Raw genomic sequence first — 15,675 nt, forward strand, 5'->3', positions numbered from 1 at the left:
TCAGTTACCCCTCCTTCCATTTTAAGGCATATATTATTCACTTACTTATAATTGATATATGTCAAAGTGTTTTCAATTATTTAATGATCATCAAGAAGGTCTATTCTTGCAAGTTTTCAACAGCAAATAACACTTGATTGCATTAAGTTGACTACAGAGCACTGAGTAAAAAAAAGCAAAGAACCTACCAACATATTTGCCAATTAGTTACTTGCTAGTTGTAAATGTGAGTTGGAATAATTACAAAAAACACCATTTATTTTAAATGGGTAATACCTCCCCTTTCATTTAACCTGTGTGCAGAAGGGTAGGGCATAATTGAATTAAAACATGGAGGCTGAGTATTAGAATCCACCTATACCCCCCTTACTTGCCACCCCATGCTTTGTGGGATACGGGGCTTAAATCATGCATGAAACCCATGCAGTGCCCCCCCCCCATGCCTGGTGAGATGGGGTTTTATATGCCATCTAGTGTGACTTACACATTTTAACATTGCATATACTCAGAAACAGCTAGTATAGTAATGAATATGTGTTAGTGTTAGTGTGCAAGGAGATGTGACTCCAGTCAAATCTGCTTAAATGAATGCATAACCCAACTGACCACTCTACTTTTTAGTGAACGGAGAGTATTAAGGCCCTCGATTCAGTAACCCATCTAAATTTTAATTGGAGTTTATGGTTTTATATAAAAGGGTCTCATAGATAATTGGACCCTTTTCCCCTACTTTGTATATAAAACTTAAGATAAACACCCTGCAAAGAAGTATACCAATCTTAATTTAACCTTCTTCATGTCAGCAAATGGACTGTAGCATAAAAAACACGCTGCTACCCTACATTAAATTATATGACACTCAATAAGGAACTATTTGTTACCACATTGAAGTCATGGTCACATTGAAGTCATGGTCGCTTCTTATCCAATCATATTTTAATCTTCATTTCAATATTTGACACAACTATAATTGCAAGGGTTTTTTTTAACTTAACTATATTGAATATAGCACAGCACAGACGGGGGTTCTTTACAGTAAGAGCGGTGAGATTATGGAACTCTCTGCCAGAGGAAGTGGTTATGGCAAACTCAATAAAAGAGTTCAAAAGGAGCCTGGACGTGTTTCTTGAAAGCAATAATATTACAAGTTATGGATATTAGATTAATAGGGACAGAACGTTGATCCAGGGATTTATTCTGATTGCCATATTTGGAGTCGGGAAGGAATTTTCCCCCTGGTATGGGGCAATTGGCATCTGCTTCATAAGGGTTTTTTTGCCTTCCTCTGGATCAACACAGTAGGGACACAATATGTATATAGGTTGAACTTGATGGACTTTGGTCTTTTTTCAACCTTATGAACTATGTTACTATGTTACTATGAAACATATTAGCTGCATAAATATATATAATTATATTAATTTAGCACAGAAGTAAAGAGATGTCAAAGAAACATTAGCAAATATAAAAGCACTCAAACAACTGTTTGTACCTCATTAGCAGCAGTGAACTTCTTCTTTGACAATGACCTGCCTTAACTTTGACAAGACATCATGCTTGAATAGAAAGGGCCTTCTAAAATCAAGGCCCTTCTAAAATCAAGCAACTAGCCATGCACTCTGCATTTAAAACATTTGCAATTTCAGCATGACTGCGCCCCAGTGCACAAAGCAAGGTCCATACAAGACATGGTTGGGTAAGTGTAGTGTGAAAGAACTTGACTGGCCTGCACAGAGCCCTGACCTCAACCCCAGCGAACACCTTTGGGATGAACTTGAATGGAGATTGTGAGCCAGGTCTTGTCATCCAACATCAGTGCATGACCTCACAAATGCTCTACTGGATGAATGGGCAAAAATTCCCACAGAAACACCCCCAAAATCTTGTGGAAAGCCTTCCGAGAAGAGTGGAAGCTGTTATAGCTGCAAATGGGGGACCAGACATTAATGTCTATGTATTTAGAATGCAATGTCATCAAAGTCCTGGTTGGTATTACACCAACAATTGTCCCAATACTTTTGTGTATAGTGTATGTAATATGCATACAAGCTCATCTGATTATTTTCACAAGATATGTGCTCCTGCCTCTCTTAGTTACTAAAACCAAAGAATTGGGAATAATTTCTCCTCAGGGAGGTGGAGTGATGACGTGAGCGCGTACACTCACGTTGAGACGCTCTGTGAGACAGGGGTTAGCTGCATCTGAGCTGCTCCTACTGCTGAGGGAGAGGCCCTTGGTGCCTTTCTTCTCCGCTTCTTCCTGGGCTTCTTGCCGATTCGCAGTTGCTTGCAGTGGTGAGCTCTGCCGTTAGCCGCGGTCTTCAGTGTTTCTGTCTGTTAATGTTTCCTTGTCCTGTGTTCCGTTTCCAAGCGCTGGCACACGCCGTTTTGATATCTTTGCAGAGTCTGTGTTGCCAGGGAAGCGTGGAAAGCTAAAGGAGAAAAGATCTCATGGCGCTCTTTGATATGTAAAGGTTATTTATTTTTTTTCTTCATGTGGCGCCTTATATTTATGGCTAAGACAAGAAAGCTGCCTTATCTGTCCACTATATTATGCTTTTGTGGGCCTTATACCTAAGGCTAAGAAAGCTGCTTTGTCATACTACGCCTCTATGACCAAATTTACTTTACCTATATTTAAGGCTAAGAATGCTCCTCTAACTGCCTGTTATATCCACCCATTTCTGAACAAATCTTCTCCATTTTTTAATATGGGATTATATATATTATACAAAGCTGTTTAGAATTTCCCCTCAATATGATGTCCAGGAAAGCCCATGACAGACCCCTTACCAAAAGAGAAAAAAGGTGAATAAAGGCCCAGAGCCTAATAAGAAAGACACTTCAATGTTTTTCTCACCTTCTTCTTTAAAAGGGGGCAAAAGATTCAGCATCAATCTCAACCAATCAAGATACTGATACAAATACATCCCTGTATTCAACTGTAGACATTTCTCAAATGGAACATTCATGCAATAAATCTTACTCTAGAGTTTCCTCGGACCAACTGAAAAGCTCTTTCAGTAGAGCAACTGATGGTACAAATAAAAACGGAAATACAATCTCCATCCAATGGCATAAGAAATTATATTCTGTCTATAAGCAATAGGGTGTTCAATATAGAAGAACAATTGGATCAATCTCTTTCTAAATCAGATTTCTAAAAATAAGACCCGTATAGAAGTCTTGGAAAAGAACTATCAGATTTAGAAGACCGCTCTCGCTGTCTCAATCTACGATTTAGAAACATCACTGAGGAAGTTCCTCAGGGGAAACTGGAATTATTCTTATTTGAGTTTTTTGAAAATCATGGCCTTACTTTTGACCAGAGGAGCAAAGTTTTAGCCAGAATACACCAGATCTCAAAACCAGAATTCATCTCTTCAGAATCTCCAAGAGATATCATCGTCCTTTTTCAATCATATGAATATAAAGAGATGGTGCTTAAGGCTGTGCGTAACAGTCTTCCTGGAGAAGGGAAATTTTCAAAACTACAGATTTTCCAAGACCTTTCATTTTATACCCGTCAAAAACGGAGACTCTTCTCAGAAATTACTAAACAATGCCATGAAAGAAAGATAAATTATAACTAGGGGCTATCCATCCACTTTAGTTACCTATAAAAAAAGTCAAGAAGAAAATCTTTAAAACTCCCCGAGAAGCCTATGAATGGTTAAAAAACATTTAAAGCGTCGACTGCTACACTTTTTAAATTTTTTTAATTATTTCTTTATTTATTATTTCTTTATTTATTTTTTTATTTTTTTCCCTTTAATATGGTAAATCACTAAAAAATGTACTGTGGAACAGGATAAATTATCTAATTCAGTTTTTTATATCCTCACTGAGTTAAATAGATTTCTAATAGATAAATGGGTTTTACCCACTTTGATTATATGCACTGTAAGGTTTGTTTCTAGGTTAGCTATACATACATATACTCTATTTTTTACTTACGTATTTATTTTTATTTTTCTTGGGAGTGAGCAATTATTAAACTAGTTTATTATATCTGCACTAAATTATTATTATCTTTTATTTATATAGCACCAACAATTTACGCAGCGCTTAATACAATACATATGTTCAAGGGGTATGACAAGCCTGCTCGCAAGCTTACAATCTTGAGGGAATGGGGTGACAAACATAAGGCACAGAAAAAGGGTAGTGTGGTGGTTGTATCAATGGCAAGGAGGTTTTTGAGATGTTTCTTGAATGTTTGGAGCGAGGATGAATGCTGAAGGTTTGTTGGAAGTAGATTCCAGAGATATGGGGCAACCCGAGTGAAATATTGTAGACAGGAAAAGGAAGAGGTGATGAGTGAGGAGGAGAGCCTTAGCCCATGGGAAGAACGTAAGGATCGAGTAGGAGAGTATTTGCTTATGAGGGCAGAAATGTATGGAGGAACAGTGTTATGAAGGGCCCTGCATGTTAGTACCAGGATTTTAAATTTAATTTTAAGGGTAATAGGGAGGCCAGTGGAGGATTTCACAAAGTGGGGAAGCAGAAAAGAAGCGGCGTGCAAGAAAGATAAGCCTAGCAGCAGCATTTAGGACAGACTATAGAGGAGAGAGTCGAGACACAGTTAAGTTATTTATTTATATATTTTTTTCTCTTGGGACTGAGCAATTATCAAACTAGTATAATTATATCTGCATAACACATTTAGAGATTTTTTTTTAGATTATTTTACTAGATAATGGGTCTTATCCACTGTATGCATTATAAGAGAGTAACCCTTAGCCAGTCCCAGACTGGGACAAAAAATAGGCCCGGGTATTTAAGACTGAGCAGCCCATTTTTATGAACAAACAAATATATACACATAATACTTGGTCGTTCAACATGGGAAGCCTGAAGCCACAATTTAGCGCGACTAATCCTTGAAATAAATATTATAGAGTAAATAACACAATACCTTATCTTTTCCACTAAATGATTTCAGGGCCTTGAATGTTTAGGAAACATTAAGCTTCCAACTCTAACGAATTATCAATTAGAAACGTTAAATTCTCCTTTTCACTAGAAGAAATCAGAGCAGTTATCAAAAAACTAAGAAACAATGTGGCTCCGGGCCCTGGCGGATTTACAAACCTATTTTATGAAATTCTGATGCTAAAAATAGAGAGCTGTCTAGTAGATCTATTTAATTCAATAGATCCTAATCTAGATTTTCCAGAAGAAATGTTGCAGGCTAACATTGTAACTATTCTAAAAAACTATAAAGATCCAACAGCAATTAGTAACTATAGACCTATTTCTTGTCTTAATGTTGACATCAAACTCTATGCATCTCTAATTGCCAATAGGTTGAAGGCTATAATTCCCTTACTAACCAACAATGATCAGTCTGGTTTTATATTGGGTAGATGCCCTAGCAACAATATCAGAAGACAAATATTGGATATATCTAAGAAACAAGGAATACCCCTGTTGTCCCTATTTCTTGATGTTAAAAAAGCTTTTGACAGGGTCAACTGGAATTTTATGATGGTTACATTAAAGACCTTCAGTTCCAAAGGCAAAATCTTAGATGGGATAAAAGATCTAAGTATAGAAGCTGACTGGAATAAAGTAATAGTTAACTTAAAAAAAGATATCCATTGTCAAAATCTTAATGAACTCCAATACAAGCTTCTATATAGATGGTATTTAGTCCCCAATAAATTAAACACATTTTATCCCTCCTATACAAATACATGCTGGAGATGTGGCCTAGAAAAGGGCACTTATGTCCACATAGGGTGGAATTGTACCAGTCCATATCCATTTTGGAGTATGGTTAATAGTATCTTGGAAATAAATGTTATAAGGCAGGATAGCAATATATTTCTTGGACGATTGGACAATATAAAAAACATACTGGCTTTCCCATGTTTTAATTGCTGCTAAAACTATAGCCAGATACTGGAAAAGTAAAAAAATGCCCTCAATTACATATGGAGAAAGGTTTATCTATGGGGAAGTTTCATATATTAGCTGACAAAGCCTTAAAGATATGGGAATCTCATTTTTAATATTTATTTATCATTATTGTATATATCCTCATCTCACCCCCTGCTGCTATAATTCCGCCTGCATGGAGCCCCTTTAAGTCAACCCCTATTTTCAGCTACTAAATTTTTTTATTATTTATATGAGATTCTCTTGCGACAACACATCATTAATTCTGTTGTTTTGTTTACATTTTGTGTGTGTTTTGTATGTATTAATATAAAAAGAAAATATAAAACCAAATAATTGTATATTAAGTGTACATTCCTGATGTATGTTATCTTCCATCTACCTCCAGCATAAATAACACAATTGTTCAAAAAGCAAGGTATGGTACTACTGTGACATATACCATAGAAAAATGTTAGCCACAGACTGAGTGAGGCAACAAGGTACACTTGGGGCAAGCTAGTCAATCAAGGATGTGGCCAAGGGGGTTAATTTGCAGCTCTCAGACGAGTTAGTCAAAGAGAGATTATGTGGGATTGCAAAAGAATGACACTGGGCTGTGAATCTCCTTATTCAGGTGTCTGGTGCTGGGTAAAAATGAGTAGCCAGAGACTTAGAAGGGCAAACTATATATGCTTGCTAAGTATACCTAACTCTACAATTGGGAGGTTTTTGTTCATTTTTGTGAATTGGAAAAAAGCCAGTGTGTGGTATCACAAACTGCTGGATACATGAACTGTACAAAAAAAAGCTTGCATTATTTGAATCCTGTTTTGAGGATTACTGTGCCTGTGCTACAACCCTCATATAAACCTTACACCCACCTTTGTTCACTAAAGCTAATTCTTTAATATGATCATCCAACAGTTCTTTACATATTCACTATCATGCATTTTCTGTACTATGAATTGCTAAATATATATTACATTCAATCATAAATATGATTTATCTTTATGAAGATTACAATTAACATGTAATGGTTGGTAACAACCCTGTTTTATACTATCACCTAGAGGACAACATGTTAATAATCATTGCTATTCTAAGGTCTGTTTTACCTAGAATGCCATGAGCTATGAAGAGATGTGAGTCATTTTGGTATAATTATTTTTCCTACCATTATTATAGTCTCTCATATAGTCTTATTCTGTAGAGTGCGCTGTCTAATTGCTGTTAAAGTAATGACAGTGGCCTTTTGGTCACAACTACAGCCTTGCCCTAACCTCGCGTTTACCAACTGGTTCTGAGATGTGTCCAATCAAAACATTGAAGCTGCAACAAACATCAATTACTTAATCAAGTTAATACATCCTCAGTGCAGTGGAATACCTTACAGCAGGGTCGGTTTGATGATCATGAGGTAGCCCTGGCACTTTTTTATGGCCACATGCTGCAGCACCTGATCTGTTGCTGGACCTGTATGGGGCACCAATGGTTCCATGGTGAAGGTCATTGACATGTAAAAGTTAGATGTGTCCTGGAAATATGGCTGAAATAGCAACTCTAAAATAAACACTAGTTCCTCAAATTATAAACAATGCCCTACACTATATAAAGGTATTTATATAACCCTTTAACAAGCCTACACAACAGAAACACATGCCTCTGTCAAGTCACAAACTGAGGCAAAATAGCATGGAAAAAGCATACAAACAATGCCACAGATAGCCAAGATTAAATTCTCTGTGTATTACAAAACTATAACTTCACATAAGTCTTCTTATATTTTTTATTTACAACCTGTGACAGTGTTTTAAAAAGCAGCCAATTTTCATAATTTGCATGTATGTTTTACATGTCTGTGATATTAGGTGTTATTAAATAGAGCTTTAAAATAATCAAACATACTTTATGCATACATTATGCATCAATCAGGATTGCTTCACAAACATGTACATTTTCATTTGAAACTTAACTCATTTTAATACATAAATTCAGACATACTTTATTATGGGTACTGTATGTAATGAGCATTCTGGAGCAGCACCAGCTGTGAATAGAATGCAGACAGCCTTTAAACTCATTATTCCTTAGTCTCCAGCCGGGTCTGATCTGTAATTTCTTTTTGCTGCAATCAATCATTTGTGTCATACCTAGAGCCTCAGTCAAGTTGCTGTTACAATAGCCACTCTGCTACTGTACAAATATGTGTATATATTTATGTTAAACTTAGTCATCTCCATCATGACATAAAAAAATAATAGAAAACTGTTTATCATGTTATTACGGTACTTTCAGAATGTATTTTTTGTACCTTATGTTAGATGGGAGCAGACATTATATTAATGTATAAATGATACATTAAATACAAGCATTGTGTATGTCTTACCTATTTATTTTTCCTGTTTAGCAATGCAGCAAAAAGGCATCGGCTTCATTTTTGTGGATTTTAAAATCATCTGGATTAATTTTGAACAGACCGTGGCCTAGAATTACTCTTACAGTGACAACTACCACAATAATTTTGACTATGGCAGTGTTTAACATGGTAAGAGCCTTTTAGTTTATTATATGTTAAACTGACATCATATCGGTTTGTTCTAATTCTATTGCTGAGCTCTCACATGCTAATTTAATTTAATGACTGCGTTAGATGACATGGATCTGAATTCAATTTGTTCAGAGCAAAATATGCGTGCTTCAACAAATGCATAGGCATGGGAGACAAATAGTGTTTTCTTCGTTCTGTTGACCTTTAACTTTCTCTTTGCTAAATCTTACAATTAACAATATTTCTGTACTAACAGATCTTAGAAAACTAGTCTGTGATAACAGTGATCAGAAGTTTATATTTTGTCTTAACAGATATTACTTGTTAAACTGGACTGGCTGTTGGATCTCTCTCTAACTGGCCCAAACAATGGTGTAACTACAGAGGTCGCAACTGGCACGGGGCCCCGGAAGCCCCTGTGACCACTTGTTTCTTTCTCCCTGTGCCCGTTCAAAATTGTTCACAAAAGACCCTTTCGACCTAGACTGGGTCAGACTTAAGGGTTTTTACTCTTAGCTTTTTGTTGCCCAGGGGCCCTGGATGGTCTCAGTCTACCCCTGCCCAGCATAAGAAACAATTTGACAGTTTAAACTTAATTTATAGGAAGAGGATTTGAGCAAAAAAATCTCCTTAATCCTTGCTAGAATTTCTGGAAAACGTGTCTTTTATTTTAAAAGCAGAATTAAATAAACTGCATCATTGTGTGGTATTTTCACAATCTATCAGTGTGGGGTAAAATACCGTATTTGCTTGATTATAATACAAGGCAAATCCTCTGAAAAATACCCCTCTCCTTATAATCAAGGTTGCCTTCTAATCAGACCTCAAATAGAGGTCTGACTACATGACTAAGATCAAGATCCCCGCAGTGCTGCAGGGGACCTGGGTCCTCCTGTCTGGTAACCTCCGCTGCTTCCGGCTCTTCCACTGGGGCTTCTATCACCGAGTGCGGGTGAAAGTGCCGGCAGCAGTGGAGGTTCTCTACGCGCATCGCACATACCTTCCCCGGCTGCCATAGAGGAGAATTCCCTGCAGCGTGATAGACGCAGACAACCCCCGCTGCTGCTGGCACTTCCGCCAGGGTTTCTATGACAGAGCACCAGCTGGAAATAACGCCGGCCTCCACCCACTGTCCCCACTAGACACCAGGGAATTAGAAGCACTGGTAAGTCGGGGGCGGGTTATATGGGGGGCATAAGGCTTTTCTGGAGGCAGAGTGCCCCATGAAATGTACTTTAACCCCCTATATGCCCCATGATATGCCTTTTAACCCGTTATATGCCAGAGTGGCATATAGGGGTATAAGGTATTTCTGGAGGCAGAGTGGCATGTAGGGGGTTAAAGTGCATTTCATGGGGCACAGTGGCATATAGGAGGGTATAAGGCATTTCTGGAGGCAGATTGGCATATAGGGGGTTGGCAAATAAAAGGAAATAAAAACAAATATTGGTTACTGAATGAGCAAATCCTGCTACCACTACTCTGTTTTAATCCATTACATTTCAGTTACAGAGCAGAGATTTAGTGGTGCTATTAAAATATAGGAGAGCAAACAAATAATCTGGGTAAACTAACAGCAAGAAAAGAAGGGTATAGCATATTAATAAAACATACAGTCATCCATGCTACCAGAGATCAACTGGAGAAGGGTGTGTGATGACAGCCCACACGCCTCTCTGTCCGCACGAGCCAGCAACAATATACGGTATATATATATAGTTATATAGATCCTATAGTGTGATATGAAAGAAAGGCTGGAAAAAACATTACAACATCAGGGACAGTAAAGTGTTCTGGCCTAGGTTTTGGATGGTAAATCCAGGTTGGTAGGTAATCTTTTACTGCAAAACCAGGAGCCAGATGCCCTATTGGCCCTTATTGGCCTCTACAGTTAACAGTTTCTCAGAAATCATCTGCTATCCATGTGATCATTCATGGAAGTATTTTCCGTGAAATATGTAATCCGCTGGCAGGAGACAGTTCGGACACACGTGCAATAGAAACTAGACTTAGGCTCCGGCTAAGTCTATGAGTTTGTCTTCACGTTCGTCTTCGGGGGGGGGGGAACCTTCGTATTTCATGAATATTTGCCTGTTCCCTTGTTCGTTTCTGGCGAATATTTGTATACATTCTTTGTTTTCCTCTTCTTTTAGGGCAGCTTTATGGAGGGCAGCTGCTCTTCATTGGTTGATGCCAGACGAACCCCTGCCGGCGACCAATTAACTCCCCGTTTACCCCTGCTATACTACGAAGACTTAAGATAGGCTAGAGGCAGTGCCTTGTATGGGGAGAAGGGACCAGGGAGATTAGGTAGATATCTATGAACACTAAAACGAACAAAAAAAGATTAATCGTGCTGTGCTTCTTCGTCTTCATGTACATTTAGCCACTGCCATATTAGTTTATTTGGTTTGAACAACGGAAACGCAATGTTTGTTTTCCTGTTCTCCTAAGTACGAATGTACAAGTCTAAAAGGACCTAAACCTACTTACTAGAGATGGAAACAGTAAGTAGAACGGTGAGTGAGTGCACGAGGGCAATATATCCAGAGGCGAGGTACAGATAAGGGTAAGGCAGAATCGTAGTCGGTTGAATGCTGAGGTCAGAGCTGGCAGAACAGTAGTGTGGTCAAAATTCAAGCAGAGATTAGGAATACAGCAGGAGAAGAGACACAGTAGCAAGACCTGCGTAACACACTGGCAGCTCCATAATCAGGAAGCACTGACTCTGAAGAGGAATGTGTTTATATACGTTGTTAATCGACCTTTAATTAGAGGAAGGACAGGATGTTTAGGTGTTACTGTGGTGATGCTGGACAACTGTGAGGATTCAAGTTATTAGTGTGAGTTAAACATGTATTCACATCCCCAGGAGTGCTTTGTTAGAGCACTTTAGGTGGTTGAGCCTGCCGTTTGCCGATTTGGATTGGCAGGCAGGACCGAAGGTGCCGTGGATGGTCTGTAAGGGTGTTGTACCGATGCCAAGGGGGACCCGAGAGGATGCGAGGTATGACCTCTTGTAGGACACAGAAATCACCATACTTCTATATAAATCCCCCCAATACCCAAATTCTTTTGTTTAATATAAATAAAAGCTTCAGGACACAAAATAATGCAAAAAAATTCGGGGGAGAGAAAGGTTATGTGCTGTAATGGGATTGGCAGCAAAAAGAATAACCAGGTGAAAATTGATGCTTTTATTGCCATCCCAAGCAGCACACCTGGATATATCTGAAAAGGAAGAAAAGAATCAAGGTGTGTCAATGGCCCAAAGTCCAGACCTCAACCCGATTCATATGCTGTGGGGGGACCTTAAGAGAGCTGTGTGCAAAACAAATGCCTGCACACTTCAATGAACTGAACCAACATTGCAAAGAAGAGTGGGCCAAAATTCTTTCAACAACTATGTGAGAGATAATGTCATACAGAAAACTATCACTTCAAGTTATTGCTTTTGTAAAGCTATTGAATCATAAGGCATACTTAGTTTTTCACGCATGGCTTCTCCACTTTGGCTTTATTTGTGTTAAATAAATCATTACATAGTGTAATATGTCATAACAGATGATTGTTATTATGTCTTGATATGTAAAACCATAGAATACAAAGAGGATATACTTTAATTTTAACACAACTACCTTTTTCATAAAGTCCAGAGTAATTAAAAAACTAGCTTGAATAGTCATTAAAGGGGACCAGAATTGCTGTCTTTGTATATGCTTAAATAGGGGATGGAAAAATATTGAATAACTATATAAACTATATTTACATCCCAAGGTGCAAGAGTAGAAACTGGTCAAGGACTGATACATTAAGTAGGTCTAGTTAATTTTTTTTATAATTGTCTACATAGTGGTAATGTAAACTTTCAAATTAACAAGTGTGAGACAAAGATTGAGGCCATCTTGTAGAAAATCTCTAATAGCACCATCCAGAAAACTGAAGTCTGCTCTTATTGTAACTGAGGTGATATCACTTTTAATGACATTATTCTACTGTCTTCATTAATTTAGGATAAAGGCCCAGAAGTATTAAAATTCACCTTATCAGCTTCCAAGCAGCCAGCTGTATATGTTGAGAATGCTTGTGAAGTATGGGGCCTTAGAACTAGCTTTAGGAAAGAACATATATTGCCAATGTACCTTCTTCTTAATAAAGGGGGGAAAAAAGTATCTACTTTTTTGTCCATTTGGGATGCCATCAGGTCTACCTCTGGACACTCTCTACCCTGTTCCTCCAATCATGAAAGAAGGTCTACCTGGAAGCTACCCACTTTTGCAGAAGGGCACTAAGAGCAGAGGCGTACTGCTGGGGGGATCAGAGAGGCCGGAATGTAGCAAGGCTGCTCACAGCTGGAGCTGTGTTTATGGGCATCAAGATTGATTCTTATGATTTAGTTTGCCATCTTCCCCCTGGATGAGGTCAAGTTTTTTTGGTTGATAAAAAGAGCTCATTGAAGTATTTGCTTGTGAGGAAGCTTAACTTGCGACAGATATGTGATGGGCTCCTGGGATCCACTTTCAAATATGTATCATAAATGAACTGGAACTGGAATGGTTAATTTAGAATGTTTAACCACATAAAACTAATTCAAAAAGCTTGGGTGTGCAAAAATATATCCCAAATAATTAATAAGTGAAGGTTGCTAAAGAAACTGGATGGGCCAATTGTTTCTTTACCGACCTCATTACCTATATGATGTTTTACTGGGTATATTTGGTGTTTGGTGTATTAATAATGTATATTGCTTTGTAATTGTCCAATACTCTATGCATCTATGCAGACAAACTGCATACAGCTATAGAAAACGGTGACATAAATCATACAATGGGTTGTAAAAAACAATCTTTAATGTAATATTTGGCTAATTTTGTCTAACATTTATGCATTAAGCCTTACTAAAAACTTGCAGGGATCATTCTATGTCTGAGGTAACTAGAAAAGCAAACTGAAACAGAGAAGAATAGAAAAAGGGAGAAAAAAAACATTTCAGTAAAAGTAACATACAAGACAAATGTTCATATAAAACAAAAGTCTGGAAGAAATGCCCCCAACGTGATCCTAAAAAGCTATGATACAAAAGAAATGTAAATTACAGTGTCATCTGCATAGAGATGGTACTTAAGTCTAAAAGAAAAGATTGGTCTCCGAGATATAGAAGAATGGAGCCCAAGAACTGAACCCAGAGACACAGCAGAAGAAGTAGCAGAGAGTTGGAGAGATGGAGATACTAATATACAGCAATATGATTTTATCCAGGAGGGAGCTGTTTAAATGATATTATTAAAATGAAGGGCTTGCAGGAGGAGGGGTGGTCAACAATGTCAAAAGCTTCGGAGAGAACCAAGTCATTTATACTTTAATACATACTATTATGGGTACTATATGTATGCATTCTAATTTGTGGGAATTTAAATTTTAGCTAAATTTACCAATTTTGTTAATTTGTACAAATGTCTGAAAATGAGGAGGGGGCCCAAAAGAAGCAAATGATAATGAAGCAGAAAGCTCAGAATTTTTGTTTGAATGTTGTTTTTCTCATTCAGTCTCTATCACACTTTCTCATGCCTGTCTCCCTACATTTTTCTTATTTTTCTTCATATTCTCTACCTTTTCTTGGTGTTCTCTATGTCTTCATTCTTCCTTCTTCTTCAGTCATCCAGTTCTTCCAGTGATCCACTACATTAACCTGACCTACTGGCATGTCTGTATCAGGACAAAGCCTTAGCGCATATTATAGGGGCAAGTTACCCATGATTGGAGGTTGTCCTTGTGGCGTCCTGATTCAGGAAGTGCTCCAGGAGGCCAGAAAAATACAGATGGATCTGCAAAGAAAGAGAAGTACAGAAATGTTCCTCTTTCTCCACAGATCCGTCTGCATTAATCTGGCCTTCTAAAACAGGATAGAGCCTCGGCAAGCACCACGGGGACAGCCTATTCCTCCAATCAGAGATAAGTTGTCCCCATTGTATGAGTGAAGGCTCCGCCCTGATGCAAAAGTGCTTCAGAAGGCCAGAATAATGCAGAGAGATCACCAGGCAAAGAAAGAAGAATGAAGTTCAAGAAGAAGAAGCGAAAAAGAAGAAGCAGAGCTGTAGTGACACGAAAGCAATTGGCGTAGAAGGTGGCGGGACATTAAGAAAGATTGTGAGAATGAGAGAGACTGAGTCAGGGACAATTCATTTTGTTTCCGAATTAAAAAGCCCTTTGAATCCCGTCCAAATCGAAAGGGCAAGGAAAGATAATCGTTGTCAAAAAAGAAATGGACCAAAAACGAAACAAAGCAATTTGTCCGAATCGTTTTTGGTACATGTGCACAAGTGTAATGGCTACTATAAAAATCATTGTTTCATAATTAAATTATAAAATAAGAATTTTAATAAACGTCTATATTCATTTGTTGTAGTTTTTCCTGGATGACTCTGTTACAAGTATCAGCCCAGCATCCAACTGGTCCAATGAAAGTGTACCTGAATCAACAGAAGGAAAGCAATGGCTTGTACAAAATAACTATTTTTTTCTGCCCGTGAGTATAACTCAGTTTCACACTAACTAAACATGATGTATATTGTCCCATGCCTGCAAAATGTAAATATTTTGTAATGTGATAAATTAGAATAATTCTGCATTTGTGTTTTAAAGGAAGTTTTTGCTTTCAAGATAACTTTTCACTCACTTTATAAAAGGTCAATGCTGTGAGGAGTTTGTTCAAAACTATTGTTTTTATATTTATTTACATGTTTAACATTTATTTAGAATTAATTGTAATAAACATCATTTCTTAAACATTCTTTTTATATAAGTTACAGATCCCCTTTAATATCTGACACTTCCATTACCTTAAAGACTTGAATTTAATTTTTTGTAGTACTCATCAAGAATTAGACTTGGGCACCAGGGGGCTCTTCGTGTTCGTCTTCGTGCTCGTCTTCAGGAATAAAAAAATCTTCGTATTCCACGAATATTCGCCTGTTCCTGTCTTCTCTTCGGGCGAATATTCGTGGACATTCTTTGTGTTCGGTTTTTCTTCTTTTTTTTCCGGTTAAGGGGTTAATACGGGCTTAACGCGTACTGCAGCAGCTCTGGCGCCAGGAGTTTAAATTCTATGAATCTGCTCATGTCTGGCAATGAAACAACTAATTCTCTGAATCTATACAAGTCTGGTAATTGAGAGGTTAATTATTTGAAACTGCTCATGTCTGGTAATGATTTTATGTATAATATAAATATATTATTAAATC

General features: G+C 37.7%; 1 protein-coding gene across 1 annotated transcript in view; it reads left to right on the top strand.

Annotated features, from left to right (window-relative positions):
• LOC149283165 (adenylate cyclase type 2) overlaps positions 1–15,675 on the top strand; it is a 354,857-nt gene that overhangs the window by 286,796 nt on the left and 52,386 nt on the right. Inside the window, exons 16-17 of the mRNA XM_089497880.1 lie at positions 8,294–8,431; positions 14,841–14,960. Of these exons, the coding sequence (XP_089354006.1) occupies positions 8,294–8,431; positions 14,841–14,960 (258 nt within the window). The remainder of the gene's footprint in view (positions 1–8,293; positions 8,432–14,840; positions 14,961–15,675) is intronic.

This window comes from Sceloporus occidentalis, unplaced genomic scaffold, assembly GCF_023333645.1.
Source record: "Sceloporus occidentalis isolate IW3139 unplaced genomic scaffold, rSceOcc1.0.p SCAF_110, whole genome shotgun sequence".
Taxonomy (NCBI): Eukaryota; Metazoa; Chordata; class Lepidosauria; order Squamata; family Phrynosomatidae; genus Sceloporus; species Sceloporus occidentalis.